This window comes from Colobus angolensis, unplaced genomic scaffold (assembly GCF_000951035.1).
Source record: "Colobus angolensis palliatus isolate OR3802 unplaced genomic scaffold, Cang.pa_1.0 Scaffold11, whole genome shotgun sequence".
Taxonomy (NCBI): domain Eukaryota; kingdom Metazoa; phylum Chordata; class Mammalia; order Primates; family Cercopithecidae; genus Colobus; species Colobus angolensis.
In genome coordinates, this window is record NW_012112030.1 from 14,601,634 (window position 1) to 14,619,035 (window position 17,402).

At 34.2% G+C, this 17,402-nt stretch overlaps 1 protein-coding gene across 3 annotated transcripts in view; it reads right to left on the minus strand.

Annotated features, from left to right (window-relative positions):
• Positions 1-17,402, minus strand: part of PLCZ1 (phospholipase C, zeta 1) — a 56,831-nt gene that overhangs the window by 27,748 nt on the left and 11,681 nt on the right. For 2 of the 3 annotated variants that reach the window (XM_011954762.1, XM_011954753.1), the window contains exons 4-6: positions 14,294-14,525; positions 10,438-10,639; positions 4,264-4,408 (exon numbers count right to left, since the gene is read on the minus strand). In XM_011954762.1, coding sequence (XP_011810152.1) covers positions 4,264-4,408; positions 10,438-10,639; positions 14,294-14,525 — 579 coding nt within the window. Of the gene's footprint in view, positions 1-4,263; positions 4,409-10,437; positions 10,640-14,293; positions 14,529-17,402 lie in introns of all 3 variants that reach the window. The other variant, XM_011954769.1, reaches the window with a different exon arrangement.

Genomic DNA, 17,402 nt, shown 5'->3' on the forward strand with positions numbered 1-17,402 from the left:
CACACCAACATGGCACAAGTATACATATGTAACAAACCTGCACGTTATGCACATGTACCCTAGAACTTAAAGTATAATTAAAAAATAAATAAAAAAAATAAAATAAAATCTCACTTCTTGCTCTTTGGGAGTTTTTAAATACATTCTGTTGTGTATACTTAAGGTAGACAACATGATGTTATGGGACACACGTGGATAGTGGAAAGGTTATTATAGTGAATCAAATTAACATATCCATCTATCCATCATCTCACATTTACCTTTTTTTAAATTTTTATGGCAAGAGCAGCTAAAATCTACTCATTCAGCATGAATACCATACACAGTACAATTTTATTAACTGTAATTCTCATAGGGTACATTAGATGTCTAGACTTTTTCATCCTACATAGGTGCTACTTTGTGGCCTCAGACCTACCTGTCTCTATTTTCTTCTCCCTCCCCACACCTCATTTCTGTCAACCACTGTTTTGTTCTCTCTGTATATTTGAGAGTTTTTTTTTTTTAATTCCACATGTAACTGAGATCAGGCATTATTTCTTTCTGTGTCTGGCTTATTTCACTTAACATAATGTCCTTACCCATGTTGTGGTAAATGGAAAGATCTCATTCTTTTTAAAGACTTAAAGACTGAGTCATATTCCATTGTATATATCCAATTTTCTTTATCCATTTGTCTGTCAATGAACACTTACGTTGTTTCCATATCATGGCTATTGTGAACAATTCTACAGTGAACATTGCAGCACAAATATCTTTATGAGATGGTTATTGAATTCCCTTTGGGTATGTACCAAGAAGAGGGATTACTAGGTCGTATGATGGCTCTATCTTTTATTTCTTTAGAAACCTCCATGTTGCATTCCCATTGGTGGTACCAATCTACGTTTCCACCATCAGTGTACAGAGTTCCCTTTTCACCACACCCTAATCAACATTTGGTATCCTTTGACTTTTTGATGAGACCTTCTAAACATGGTAAGACTGTGAGGTGGTATCTCATAGTAGTTTTGATTTGCATTTCCCTGGTGACTAATAACGTTGCATGGCCATTTTTATGTCTTCTTTGGAGAAATGCCTATTCAGGTTTTCTGTTCATTTTTTAATCAAGTTTTTTTTTTTCCACTAATGAGTTGTATGAGTTCTTTATAAATTTTGGATATTAATCCCTTATCAGATACATGGTTTGCAAATATTTTTTCCCAATTCATAGGCTGCCCTTTCATTCTGTTGATTGTTTCCTTTGCTGTGCAAAAGCTTATTAGTTTGATGTAGTCCCAGTTACCTATTTTTGCTTTTGTGATCTGAGTTTTTGATGTAATATCAAAAAAATAATTGCCAAAGTCAGTGTCTAGGAGATTTTCCCCTATGTTCCCTTCTAGGGTTTTCATAGTTTCTAGTCTTATATGTAAGTTTTTTTTATCCATTTTAACTTGATTTGTTGTGTATGGTGTAAGACAAGGGTCTAATTTCATTCTTTAGCATGCTGAAATTAAGTTTTTTCAGTACCATTTATTGAAGATACTCTCCTTTACCATTTTGTCTTCTTGGTCTCCTTGACAAAAATTAGGTTGACCATATATGCTTAGGTTGATCTCTAGGCTATCTATTCTGTTCCACTGGTCTATATGTCTGTTTTTCTGCACAGGACCATGCTGTATTGATTCCTATAGCTTTGAAATATGATTTTAAATCAGAAAGTGTGACACCTCCAACTTTGTTTTTATTAGAATTATTCTGGCTACTTGAAGTCTTTTATAGCCCTTTACAAATTTTAGGACTTTTTTTTCTATTTCTATGAATAATGCCATTGGAATTTTGATAAGGATTGCATTAAATATATTGTAGCCCAGTATAGTAATCCTCACACCTGTAATCCCAGCACTTTGGAAGACCAAGGTGGGAGGATCTTCTGAGGCCGGGACTTTGACACCAGCCTCAACAACATACCAATACCACACCCCAAGGGAAAAAAACCCTGTGTATTGCTTTAGATAGTATGAACATTTTAACAATATTATCTTAAGTCTTCTGATTCAGGAGCATAGGATATCTTTTCACTTATTTGTGTCTCCAATTTCTTTCATCCATGTTTTGTAGTTTTCAGTATACAGATCTTTCACTTCTTTGGTTAAATTTATTCCTAGATATGTCATTTTTATACTATTGTAAATGAGATTATTTTCTTAATTTCTTTCAATTAGGTCACTATTTGCGTATAAAAAGACTACTGATTTAAATATGTTGATTTTGTGTTCTGCAACTTTACTGAATTGATTTATGAGTTCTAACAGGGTTTTCGTGTGGAATCGTTGGGCTTTTTTACAGACGGGATTATGTCATCTGCAAATAAAAATAATGTTGCTTCTTTTCTTCCTATTGGAAAGAATAGGAAGTATTGCATTTTGTCTCTTTTTCTGATCTAGTTGCCCATTTCTTGCTTTTTGAAATCTTAGAAGCTGTAGGCTTTTCATCTTTGCAAGGCCTTTGAATTTTAAGACTGTCATTTTTTTTTTAATTCATTTTTCCACTCTGAATTAGGTGAGGAAATTAGCCATGCAAATATTTGGGAAGAGTATTTCATATAAAGGGGGAACAGCAAGTACAAAGGCCTTGAGATGTGTCTGAAAAAGACTGAGGAGTCCAGAATGGCCAAGTGAACAGGGAAGGAGTAGCAGGAGAGTTAAAAGAAGCAATGAAAAACTGACCACTGAGGGCCTTGTGAGTCATTGTACAAATTTTAGCTTTTATTTTGAGTGAGGTCGAAGGCTTTGAGAAGCGGAATGACATAGTCTGACTTACCAAAAATCACTCTGGTTGATATGTTGAGATGAGATTGCAGGGGAATAAGAAAAGAAGCAAGAATATCAGAGAAGAGGGCACTGGGATCATTTAAGTGAAAGGTAATGTTGATTGACTAGGACAGTGACAGTAAGAATGGGCAGAGATAGCTAAATTCAGGATATATTTTAAAAGTAAAGCCAAGATGATTTGCTGAAGAATTGACTGAGGGGCTTGAGAGAAGGCGAAGAAGGTTACAGCTGGCAGAAAAGGTTTTGGCTAGAGCATATGAAAGTTGTCATTAATGAGATGGGGAAGATCATGGTGAGAACAGGACTGGAGAAATATCAGGGAGCTCAGTTTTAAACATGTTAAGTTAAATATGCCTATTCATGTCCCAGTGGTAATGTCAAATAGGCAGTTGTGTACATTGGTGTGAGTTCAAGAGAGAGACTGAAGTAGAAATAAATACATTTAGAAATAACAGAAACTACATGTTTAGGAGAATCAGTGCCATACTCTCAATGTTTTTACACTAAGATAGAAATTATTCATATATGACATTTGTATCTTTGGAATATTTATTGTGTACTGTATTTTAATATATAGTAGATAAATTTATATAAATTTGTGATTTTAAGTTTATGTTAACAGATTATGTAATGTATTGACATAGGAGAAATTTAAGCATGTTACATTTGTAAATTTAATGTATTAGGTACACATTACATAGTTTTAGTACATAGTAAGAATTCTTTTAGTCATTTTGATTGTAGTAAAATTGTACTATAATTGAAGTACTTAAGAAATCAAGTGTTTTAAGTTTACAAAAACAACTTAAAATATCTGAAGGTGCAAAATTAGCCACGTTTATAAATGAAACCAGTGCTATTTAGAACTCCTTAACATTGAGGGATTGCAAAATCCTGCTCAATTTATAGGGTAGGATTCATACACTGAGCTTAAATTCTAGGAATAAATATATCTTTGAATCTATAATAAATTAAAAATTATTGAATCCAAAGTAAACTTCTGAACATTTCTTACCATATCAATAGCTGTCATTATAGTCAATAAAATGTTAACAATTGAAATGATGCATTGTTGACACATTTTATTCTGTCTTGAAAGTAAAAGAGTTGAATATTGGTAAAATATCTACTTATTACCTAGACCAGTATTTCTCAAACTTTCATGCCATCATCCACAATAATAAATATATTTTACATTGTGAAACAATACACACACACACACGAGTAAACAAAAATTTCCATGAAACGCTTGTACCTTACCACCTGAACCTAACTTCGATAAATCTACCTTTAACTACATACAACATGGATTTCACTGCCTACTAATGGATCATAACCCACAATTTGAAAGATCATCTAAAGTAAGGCTAAGCATTATAGGATTTTGAAGCAAGTAAATTAGAATTGCTTCTGTTTAAATAGCTACAGTTGAAAAAAGATATGTACATACCATGAATGCGTACTTGTGTATAGCTTGGATAACAGTTTTAAATAGAAGTTTGCTGGTGAGTGTGTAGCCATGATATACAACAGGTTCATTTTGTGCTCCATCCCAGCAATCAATCTCCAAACAACGGCATCCTTTCACAAGGGCACTAGCAAAATTTTCGCAAAATAAAACGTTACTCCTGGACCATTAAAAATATATACCAAAGTATTAAAACGTTCCAAAGACTATTTGTGATTTTATAATAAATGCATAAATGAGTCCATAAAACTCTATAAAAACTTGTCTTTAGGACAAGCTTTGAGTATCTAGAAATTTACATTGTAAAGGAAGACACAGACTGTCTGTGTAGTACAACACTGTGTCTTTCTTTCTAGTCAAATGTTTTACTCTTGTGTGCCCTCCATACCATGCTTGGTTTTCAGTAAGCAATGAAGATACCTGCTCCACAGTTGTAGCTCTGAAACATCCCTACTCCCAACCCATACAATTTTACTTATGGTGGCGTTTACTGTTCAATGCCATACCAATGAAAAGCGATGATGTTCAAAGCCCTCTCGGAATAGTAAAATCTACTAATAAAATCTTATCTAATTCTTTCCTCATGTCAGGCTTTGGGGAATGAGGTATATGGTAGAAAGGGAAGGATAAAGAAAAGATAAATTGTGAAAATACTTGCTCCCTGGAAACAATGTTGGCTAGACAGTATGGAAACTAGAGGGCCTGGTGAATCAGCAAATAATCCTTCTCTCTCTAACCATTTTACATAAGACCATCTCTAATTTTAATCCAAGTAAGCACTAGAGAAAATTAAGGTTTATGCCAAGGAAGCCTGGATACTTGCTAATCTATGTCTATTCGACTCACAATTTCACTGGGAGAAAAGTATGACTTGCTTGCCTCAGAATATAAATTCACAGCTTTATCAAAACTGAGGAAAATATGTTTCTACTTCTACTGATATCTAAAACTGGGTCTGATTTTTCTACCTAAAAATATCAGTTTCTTGATTTAAACATAAATTCTATCTTAGGTTCATTAAATCAGTTGTACCCACTGGGTTTAAATTAATTTTCAGTGTTCATACTATAAGAGAGCAGAGACAGGATGCTTTATTAGCACATATGCTTTTATTTACTCTGTGTCAGTTGAAGCTGATTGCATTCAGATTTTTCACTGACTTTATAATAATGAATATAAGCAAATAGGGACGTCTCAAAATATTCATACCTAGCCCAGAGTAGGCCATTGTATGAAATAGGTCAGTTGCCCCAAATTACCAAGAGTTCACTCAAATTTATTGATTTTTGTATAGATATTGTTTTATTGATTCATGCAAATGTAGATATAGCATTAAGATAATTCGTTAAATTATTTCACAGACACATACACAGAGTTGTATAGTTGTTCCTATTATCTATGAACCCGGCCTGACATGGAGCTAATATGTGCCAACCACAGACAGGGTCAGCAACAGTAACATGAGGCAATGGTTAGTGCTGGTTCTACAAGAGCAGGGATTGATATTTCAGTCCATAAAACATGTTTGACATAAACTGACTGTTAGTAAATATTTATTGTGTTTATATTAGAAAAAATGAGAGCTGTAGCGATGTAAGAAGAAAAGTGGAAGGCAGAAAAATGTGATCTTCTAAAATGCGATCTTGGAAGAGACAAAACTGAATCTGAGAGCTGACTTGAAACACCAGGATCTTAGAATTGATGCATATTAAGAATGAGGTTAAAAAAACTCCCTTGTCATACACAGAGATATTTTTCCATAGAAAGCCAAGTTAACACTTGTTTTCCAATAAGTACATTAAATTACCTCTCTGTCTACAGGCTACTGGTTTTCCACTGAGACGATTTTGCCTCAGGAGGGATTTGGCAATGTCGGGAGACATTTTTGGCTGCCACAACTGGAGATGGGGGAGGTTTGCAACTGGCATCTAGCAGGTAACGGTCACAATGCTACTAAACATTCTGCAATGCACAGGACAGTCCCCAACAACAAAAAATTATCTGACTCAAAAACTGAAAAGTTTGAGAAACCCTGCCATAAGTCATGACAACCTGGAGAAGGGAGTGTGGTGCCAGCACAAAGTACTTATATAAAGTCAGTAGCTTTTCTAAACAGAAGCACAGAGCACCAAATGGGCCATATAAGAAAATGAACCTTTTAGATTTAGCTCTTCTTTGGAGATCACATTTAGTTCCTTTCTAGGGAGATGACCCTAGAAGTACTTAGGTAGGAGCATAGCTAAGAATAGATAACACAATTATGACACTAAGTCAATGTACTGAACTCAGGGCTGCCTAAAATATGAGAGAGAGAGAGAGAGAGAGAGAGAGAGACCTTATATACCCCCTTGAGAATAATAGAGATAAAAGACAGAAGAAACCTGATGAGGAAGTAAGAGGAAGTAAGGCATTAGAGAGGAAGAGAATTAGTGAATCTCATCTATCTTGGAGGCTTCACCAACCAGTCAAATTTTTATTAAGAAAAATTAAATTCTTAATACATTCTTTTGGGGTGTTTGGGTTTTTTTTTTTTTTTCAGAGACAGAGTCTCGCTCTGTCGCCCAGGCTGGAGTGCAGTGACATGATCTCGGCTCACTGCAAGCTCCACCTCCCGGGTTCACGCCATTCTCCCGCCTCAGCCTCCCGAGTAGCTGGGACTACAGGTACCCGCCACCTCGCCCGGCTAATTTTTTGTATTTTTAGTAGAGACAGATTTCACCGTGTTAACCAGGATAGGGTTTTTTAATTTTGCTGGTTTTTGTTTTATGCGTCTGGGTTTTGTTTTTGTTTTTGTATTTGTTTTTAAGATGGGGTCTCTTTCTGTCACCCAGACTACAGTGCAACCTCAAAGTGCTAGGTGCAAGTAATCATCCCACTTCAGCCTCCCAGGTAGCGGGGACTACAGACACATGCTACCGCACTTGGGTCATTTGCTTTGGTTTTTTTGTTTGTTTGCTTGTTTAAGTGCACAATGCTTTATTTAGGCATGTGGTAATGCACTATAATGTACAGCTTCAGAGTTTTGTTAACTAATTGTCTTTGTATTGGAGAAATGGACCTAGAATATTCATAGAGAAATCTTGTCTGGCCCATGGGTACTCTGGGCAAATAAGGTGGTCACCTAATCCTTGGCAGAAGTTCTAAATTTGGCTACATTTGTAGAATTGCAGATGAATATATTTCTTGGCTTATGGATTTATTTATGTATTTAGATTTTAGGTTGGAGAAGAAGCAATATTTATTTGTAAAGTTTCTTAATTTCTATGGAAGAATGTTTGCTTTCCTGACTCGTATTTGATTATGACAGTAAATTGTCTTGCCTATTGTATCAACACAGAGTATGAGTTCTCTGGAATGCTGCCAGAGAACAATCTTGAGCTTTCTACTTGGGTGGTGTGGGGAAAAAACCAGCAAGAACTACATTGTGAAAGAAAACTTTTCATAAATAATATTGGCTCTTGCTACTTCTTTAGATAGTTTTAATTTTATCTATGGATCAGGCCAACCTTTAAAAACTGCATATTCAGACTAGATGGTTTGGTGCCCCGCAAAAATGTTTTCAGTGATTGCGCAATGTCATGCCAACCACTTATATGCGGAGGCATATAAGAGAAAGTTTTATCTTCTCTAACGGTGATGTTGAGGACACTACACTATTTCACTTTGATCCTCCTTTTTAGAAACAAATGGAGAAAATTGCTCTCTCATTCACTACTGTTTTTCATGATCATTGTAAACCTTATAACTAATCCTGTTTCTCTCTTGACTTTGACTGCTAGGGAACTTACAGGTGATATTCTCCAGTCATTCTAGAATTTGTACAGAACTACAGAACTTTTTGGTATGAAATTTCCACTCTTAATTTTATTTTATCTATTTATCTTTAAATTTCCTTCAAATACTTCCTATAAACTATCAAAGTATAAAATATTATAATTTTTATTGTAATTTCTTTAGATTGTGTAATGTTACCATTTTCTATTTGAAGTTGAATTTTAACTGTTAATAAAAATAAATTTAAGAATCTTTTGGTACATTAAAATATTGAATGCTATACAGCAGTAATATTATTTTTCCTTTTGTAAATATGAGGAAATTGAGATACACAATGGTTATATCTGTCACAAAATTAACAGATGAGGGAAAGGGAAGAAATATGAGCACTAGTAACTTAAACATTGATATTTAAACGCTATATTAAGCCACTAGTCATAAGGAAAAATATTATGAAATACTTTCATTCCAAGCATGTATCTTCCAAAGGTGGATAAAGAAACAGAGAAAAGTACAATTAAATTTAAATGCAAATTTGCAGTTGGATGAAACTTTTTCTTGCAATGTAAAAGTAATTATATATATTTCTAAATATAACTGCCTTAATATTCATATTTTCTCTCTTTAAATAATTAAAATAACAAAAAATGAACAGAAATTCCTGTAATGAAATTATATCTATAAATTGGGCTATCTTTACAGAATTCTAAATGAATACATTTCCAAATTTGTGAATGTATGTCTTTACTTAGATTTGAAATTAGAGAAGCAGCAATATTTAGTTGTATGTTTGCTGTTATCTTGGAATTATAAGATATCTTTTCTTTTGATGGTTTTACCTTAAGTAATACTATCTAATCATTTGGTTTTAAATATCCCACATATGCTGATGACTTCCAATTCTGCTTTTCCAGTCTGATAACTTCCGAATTCCACACACATATACCCAACTGACTATCTGATCAGCCATTTGGTAACTAATTGGCACCTCAAACTTAAGATGGAAACCACAGAACCCTTGCATGTTGCCTCACACCCTACAATGGGCTTCTCTCTTGGGCTTCAATATCTCAGCCAACAGTTTCACTGTAATTTGGTTATTGGGATGAAAATCTTGATTCCTCTCTTTCCCTCATATCTCTCTTCAAATCACCTGGTAAGTCATGTTGGCTCTGCCTCCTGAAATGGTCCCCAATATATAATGGTTCAACTTACAATTTTTCAACATTATGATAGTGCAAAGAAAATATGCACTCAGTGGAAATCACACTTCAAATTTTGAATATTGGTCATTTCCCAAGCTAGCAATATGCTGTATGAGATATTCCATCGCAAGATGCTGAGCAGCAGCTGTGAGCTACAGATCCTACTCAGCCACATGATCACAAGAGTAAGTAACCAAGACTCTACAGTGTCCTGTGTTGCCAGTTTTGGGGGGAGCTGTTAGAGAGGGGATATGATTTAGCCTCACTGTAAGCTAGTGTAACTGTGTTAAAGTAAACTAGGTTAAGCTATAATGTTTGGTAGGTTAGATGTACTAAATGCATTTTCAACTTAAGATGTTTTCAAGTATTGGGATGTAATCACTTTGTAAGTCGAGAAGCATCTGTCTCTCAAATTCAACCACTTATCATCTCAGCTGCTCCCTCATGAGTTCACCACCACCTATATCACCTGCATTGCTACACCATCTTCCCAAATCATATTCTACCTCCACTCTGGCCCCATCAGTCATTCCTCCACATTACTGAATAGATCAAATTATGACACTATCTTAAGAAAAATCCTTCCCAGTGCGGCTGTAATAAAATCTATTCTCCTCTCCATGCTCTACAAGAGCCTCATTAACTGACTCTACCTACCTCCTCAAAGTCACCTCCCTTCATTCATCATTGACTTGTCTCCAGCAGCATTTGCCATTTTTCTCTCAATTAAACATGCCAAGCACTTGCTCTGTTTAACATGACCTTCCTACTAATCTCCAAGGCTTCCTGTATCATCATTCATGCCACAACTATTTCATTTCACCTCTTCAGAAGACTTTTCTGACAACTTTACCCTAAGTAACACCCTCCACCCCACAGTCACTTTCCATCACATTACCTTAGTTCATCTTCCCCGTATGATTCATTCATCCTTGAAAACATTTTTTTTACCTGGTTATTATCTGTCTATCTGCTTGTACACAGATATATGTAGCAGCTTTGAAAATCTCGTTCACCACTGTATCTGAGCTGACTAAACTGAAGTCTGGTATTAACAATATGATAGATACATTGTTAGGTATAAAATCAGCAATGCAATGCAGATTATTTTTAATCTATGTAAACTACTTACCATACTTATTTTTAAATGTAATAGATTTAAAAATCAAATAAATACCTTACATATCCCCAAAGGTCACTTGGTCCCACTAATTGATCAGATACCAAATATGTGTTATGTGAAGATGAAATAAAATAATCATTTAATGGATGAGTCATATCTTGATAAACTTTTCTACATTCATTTTTAAATAGTAGACATTCACATGAATCCATGTATCTTGTAAAACCTTCAAATGACATTTGGCGTGCTTTCCTAACTAAAAAAAATAAATAAAATAAGTTAAAAGGGTGCAAAAATACCATTAGCAAGATAAAAAACTACATCTGACTTGTAAACTTATTCAGTAGTAGAGCATATTTCTAAAATATTCCTTTAGAATTAATATTCATACTATATGTTGTTTGGAAACAAATTTTTGTAGTAAAACCTTTAGTTCTTCCATATTAACATTCAAGTAAAGAATATATTATTTAATTATCTCTGATTTTTTTATGTTTTGAAAATACACACAAGAAAAGTACATATATTATAGATCAATGAACTTCCACAAGCTACACATCTGGATAACTAGCACACAGGTCAAAGAATAAAGCATTGCAGTGTTCCAGAAGCCTGCCTCTGACTAACTCTCCAGTTGCTCACCACACCCAAGTATATCCACTGATTTGACTTCTAAAAGAATAGATTAGTTTTCTCTGGTTGTTGTGCTTCATATGAATTGACTCAGACAGCATGTATTTTTTGTACCTGGTTTCTTTTACTCAACATTATATTTCAAATATTTATTCTTGTAGTTGCCTGTAGTTATATATTGCTCATTTCCATTACTTTACAGTATTCCATTGTATGCGTATGCCACAATTTATTTATTCATTCTATCACTGATAGGCATTTAGATAATTTCCTGTTTGGGGCTGTTACAAATTGTGCTGCCAAAAATAACCAGTAAATGTCTTTTGGTGCAAATATATACACATTTATGTATGGTGCATGCCTAGGAATGGAATTGCTGGGTCATTTGCATATGATCACCTTTAGTAATTAATCTCTGCACTTTTTTACTCACTATAATATGTACCAAAATATCAATTTAAGCAGAAGACTGGCTCTGGAAACAGACAGCCTGGACTCATATCCATTTAACTTGTTATATGACCTTGAGCATGTTAGCTAACCTCTCCCTATCTGTGGAATGGAGGTAATAATAGGATCTACCCTTATATATTAACTCTATAATTTTTTGTTGCTATTATTGCTATTGATAGTTCATTTTAACCAAAAAGAAAAGGTGACATGAGCATTCACTTGATTAGAGTGTGATCTTTGGCAGAGAATTTTATTTCCAGGAATTTATCCTATAGAAGTAGAGACTCAGTGATGTACAAAAATGCTCACATTAGCATTATTTATGAAAGCAAAATAAGAGCGGGGGAATAAACAAATTAAAGCTCAAAATATGATACAATACTAAGCAACCATTAAGAATAATGTATCATAAAAATATAGTGACGTAAGTAAATGTTTATGACATCGTAAAAATGAAGAAGACAGCATTCAAAATGCTATTACTATTTTGGCTTAAAATATAAAAGTAGAAGAAAATAAATAAAATTTTTATAGGTATACAAACCCTCTATTTCAAAACCATATAAATTTAGGAAGATAGAAGTGTATGGAGCAAATGAATCATGCATTATAACAGTAATGACTTGCATACATTTATTATTTTTCCCTGTTTAATTAGCAGTAATTGGCTTAGCCCTTTTGAACTATTGAATAATTAAATAAATATCTTCAGTAACAGAATAGAAAATAAACTCATTTTGTTTCCTTAAAAACTACCAGTTTGAAATGAGGATTAATCACATGGATTTTTAAAAACCTCGTTTGGTACATGTCACATACCAATGAGGGATGAGGCTGAGGAACTTGGCAGCATTTGGAACTATAAGATCATAATTCAAATGCGCCTTAATAAGACACCAAAGTGATCAATAATCATGTAAATGAAATGCAAGGTCTTGGCTGTGTTGGAGAGTATTGGAGACAGGTGAAAGCTCAAAAGAGGAAATGGATGAACAGTATAAAATTGTAGTTAAAATGCAAACACAATTCCAAAGTGTCACTGCCACCATGCCAATATCTCATTTGTATCTTTTAATTTACCACCTGAAGTTAACAGTGCCAAAGTAATTTTTTTGGTAATATTCTCTAGATCAGTGCTACTGAAAGTCCTCATCTGTAAACTGGTTGTTTCCAGTTGGCAATGACATAAAGAGCTTGAGCCAGAACATAAATCAATTCACTACTTCCTTAGAGAAAGTCTTGCTATAAAAAAAAAAAAAAAGTAAACTGAACTCATCAGTTCTGCTTAGTGATACAGTTGCTTAATATCCCAGTGCAAGCTCTTTACCTTGCTGCAAACCTGCAAAAGTTTAACGGTGCTGAGACCAAATTGTCACTAACACTGTACTCAATGACACCACTACAATTGAGAATCCTCCAAAATCTTTGCATGGCACTGAATCATGAAGCCAAAATTTTTACTGTGGCCCTCTGCCAGTCTCTCCAAACTCATCTCCACCTCATTCTCAAAGTTCTAACCACACAGTCCTCCTGTTCCTTCAGTTCTTCAACTCAGGTTTAAAGTTTCCCTTTCTTGTACCTTAGACACTTCTCTCATTTTGTCACATAACTTGTCCGTTCTTTCCATTTAAGTCTCAGCTCAAATCTCACACTCTCAGAGAGGGTTCTCCTAAACACCCAACCTGAACTAGGCCTCCCAGGTCATCTGCTCTCCATCACCTCCCCTGCTCTATGTTTCCATATCACATAACACTCTCTTAAGTTATCCTTTTAAGTGCTTCATTATTTACTGTCAACTTTCCTCCAACTCATCAGGAATTCAAGACCTAATTGCCTTGTTCTTTCACTATATCTTCAGTCCCCAAAACCATACTTGATTAATGCAGATAAATATTTGAATGAATTATGAATGTATGATCCAGCACAGAAATAAGTTTGGATTTGTTAGTACCTACATTATCATGTGTCAAACATTGGTAGCCTAAACCAACTTAAAGAGGCAAAATTTGAACTTTCATATGCCCCTTCTAGGTGAATATTTTGAGTTATTCTATCAGTTAATTTCTGTAAGGTCAAACATTGTGCTTTAACAATGTTTTGGTACCATTATATGAATATTTTATTGTATTATGAGTTTATAATTTTATTTCAAAATGAACACAAATGAAAAACTGTGAGTGTTTTTACCCATTGAAAGATGGAACAAAGATCACAAATTCTATGACAGATCATTAGACTAAATGGTCATTTAATTTAAACCAAATCACTATGTGTTCAAAAATGAAGAAAAAGCGAAAAGTATATATATTTATATATTTATGAAATGTTGTAGATAATTACATTTATAAACAAAGTAAAATTCATCATTTTATAATATTCTCTTCTTAGAATTTTTTTTTGTTTAGCACATTTAATTTTCATACATATTTTCAATAATAGAATGTATTAAAATGGAAGACCACCTATAACTGGGGTTTTATCTTATTCGTGAGATCAAGATACTTTCTTCTAATAGGGTAAATGTAATAGAATCGTTGTCTTACTTTCACCTCCAAGCTCATTTCTGAATACTTGAGAGATACATGGAAGCAGTTAAAAGAAGGAGCTGAACAATGTATAGGAAAGGATGCCACGGTTGCACAGTATAGCATTCTAAAAGGTATCAATTCTATAAAATATATTTTCCCAAAGATATTTGACCCATCCAAAAACTGTAATTTGATAACCATAATTCATAAAAATACTTTGCCTTAAAATAATTTTTGATAAAAGAAAAAAATACTTCACATAAATATGCTGATAAAACTTTGAAATGCAAACATACCTTCTTCGATAGGCTCATATTTCTGAATGATCTCAAAAGCAATAGTTTTGCTCATCTCAGCTATATATTGTTCTTGTGTCAGAAATTGAACCAGATTATTTTCTAAAAGAATTTTCCGGTTTTCAGAATATGCGTTGAAAATCTCAATAATTTCTTCTCTGTGCGTGATAATTCGATAAATTGCTCTAAATTCTTCTATGGTGATTCTTCCTTGTTTCAGCCTGTCATTGTCCTACTAAAAAAAATGACTGGTGGGCTCACATTGTGAGTATAAAAAATACATAAATGAATAGTAGAGTATTTATGTAATACATAGTAATTTATACTTGAAAGAAGATGAAACTTACATTTTCTTATTGAAGATAAAATATATAAAGCTGCATGGAGTGATGTCAAAATTGGGAAAGGGTTAGTTAACTCTTGAAACCCAGCAGTTACAGGGATAAAGAAAGGAGTGTGGGAGAAAATGAGGGTTCCAGGTTGTCTTTCAGTTTCACATTTCATTTTTGTATTCCACTTTTCAAAAGATACAAAAGGTATCTTTTGAAGATACCTTCTTAAAACCATACCAGGCAGTGTGTAAACTCATGCCACTGGTGTGCAGCCTGGACCATATATGTCAGAGTGACTCAGGCACATTCAAGATCAACGTAAACTGCAGAAGCTGTAGTAGTTATGCAATACCTTGAGGAAGTGGAGTCTGAGTAATCACTGAAGGATTTGGGGCAGGTACAAACAAGATGAGTTCCAATAAGAAAGAGTGAATTCTAAAGGTCATATTTGAACTTTATGAGAAAAGGCAAGCTATTAAAAGGCAGACAACTGGGAGTTTCTGAATAGGACAATGAATACCAAAAATAGAAGATTGGTTTGATTAGTTGTGCATTTCCAATTGGAATAGATAGAGAACTGCAGGTAAGAGAGCAGATAAGATGAAATTCAAGTGGGAGATGGTGAACAGACACTAAAGAACAGACCTCAGTGAAATGACGAAGGGAGAATTCAGAAGGATTCAACGCAGTGAAATTTAGACAAATGAGAGAAATAATTCAGGAATGACCGAGGTCAGGGAGAGTCAGAAAAGCTAGTAGAATTATAGTATCACTAACAAATAAAAAAACTGGGAAATTGGAATTTCAGCTAAGAGGGAGATTTAATTTTTTAAAAAATGCTTTTTTATAACATCTTAACTCTCTTGTTACATTGTAAACAGCATGAATGCAAGAAGCATGTGTCGAAGGCGCATGGTGTCATGGTGGAATCTGTAGTTGTCAAATCAGATGCTGGGTCTCCAGGGCTTATTAAACAATGACAGCACCTTAAAATTATATAATCTTAAAGTAACGCATGCATATTGTTCATTACCTTACTTAACTAACGTGCTTCAACTTACTGTTTTTAAATTCTGGATTTTGAGGTCCGTGGAAGTGGATGTTATAGAATTAATTCCATTTTAGCCTTATCCTACTCCTTATTTGTCATAAAATCTTAAGCAAGTCAATAAAAATTTAAAAGATGCCTGTAATTCCTGAAAATTTTGGTTATAGAAAGTCATATAAATAAAAAATTATGGTTCTACAGAATAGCAGCATAAAATGAAATATACATTATTCACTGAATAATGAAAGTTGTATTACTTTCAAACAGGGTATAAGCTTGGTCATCTGAAATGTTCTCTGATAATTTGTTTTGTCTCGTGTTCTTCTAAAAGGTCAAAATTGCCATCTGATACTAAAAAGAATGGGAGATATAAGTCCAAACAAAATTCCACGAATCCAAAGAATCACTATAATTGATCAAAATCAAAGAAGAATTGAAAGTCAAATACAGAAAAATGAAAACCATACGAAATAGTGAGAGTTGTATCATTGAAGAGGGGAAGATCTAATTTTAGTAGAAAGAGAATGGAAAGGGAAAGAAACAAGGAGCAAGTAACAATGGGGAAGAAAAACAGGATGTGGTAGCCTCATGATCAAGGGAAGCAGGGAGAAGAAAAGCAGTAAGAAAGAAGGTACAATTTGAGTGCTGAGGCACGTGATAGCAACTCAGACTGCCAATGTACTAGACTCCCTTATAAGAGAAAACTGAAGTGCAAAAATCTTAGTAAATTGTCCCCAGCCACACAGGTAGACCAGGATTTTTAACTAACTATAAGACCACCCAGAGGAGCAGTTGGAAGAAAAAAAGTCAGTATAGCATTACACAGATTAACAGTATACATGCAGAAATAAATTCTGTAACACGCAAATCTGACCATCTCAACTCCCTCTTAAAGTTCTCACGACACCTCCTTTGTCTCCGAGACAAAACCCCAACTGTGTTGTGTAGCATCCAAGGCCATCTAAAATGTCATGGATGATTTCTGCTCTTACCTTTTTCCTCCTTGCACCTCACACTTCAGGTGCTCTGAATTACTTTTAGCACAGATGCCAAACCATCTCTTGCTATGGTACAGATATTTGTTTGTTTGTTTTTTCTTTCTGGAATATCCTTCTTTCTGTTTAAATTACCAATTTCTACTAATCCTTGAAAAAGTGTCACCCACTCTAGAAATCTTCCTAGGTCCTCTGTGTCTCCTCCCCATGTTACATTAAAATATCCCTTCTCTGGGTTCTTAGAAGGCTCCACTGTCTTCTCTTACAGACCTTATTAGATTGGAATGACAGCCTTTTCCTAAATTCATTCTAGAATTGCCTCAGACAGTGAGTTTGTCATTTGTTTCTTGTATCCTCAGGACTTTAAAAAGTACCTGCCTGACTGGAGATATTCAGAATGTGGCCTACCACCCAGTTTTATGAATCTGATGAAATAAGTGCATTTAGACAATAATTAGATGAAGGAGTTAAGTATCTCTCTAGACTTAAGGAGGATAGGAAAAGAGATTTAAAAATGCATATTCCAGAAGATATGCAAAATCTCAGGTCCCACCTCAGGGTTCACTACCACCTTTAAAATGTTTCATATTAATCATTAAAAGTACAACATATAATAAGAGAAATCATTTTTCTCTTCTTTAAAAAATGTTCCTTAAGTGGCTATTCTTTGCAAAGCATTACAAAAAGCACTTTCCCAAACAATTCATTCGATGTCTTATATATTCAGAAATACA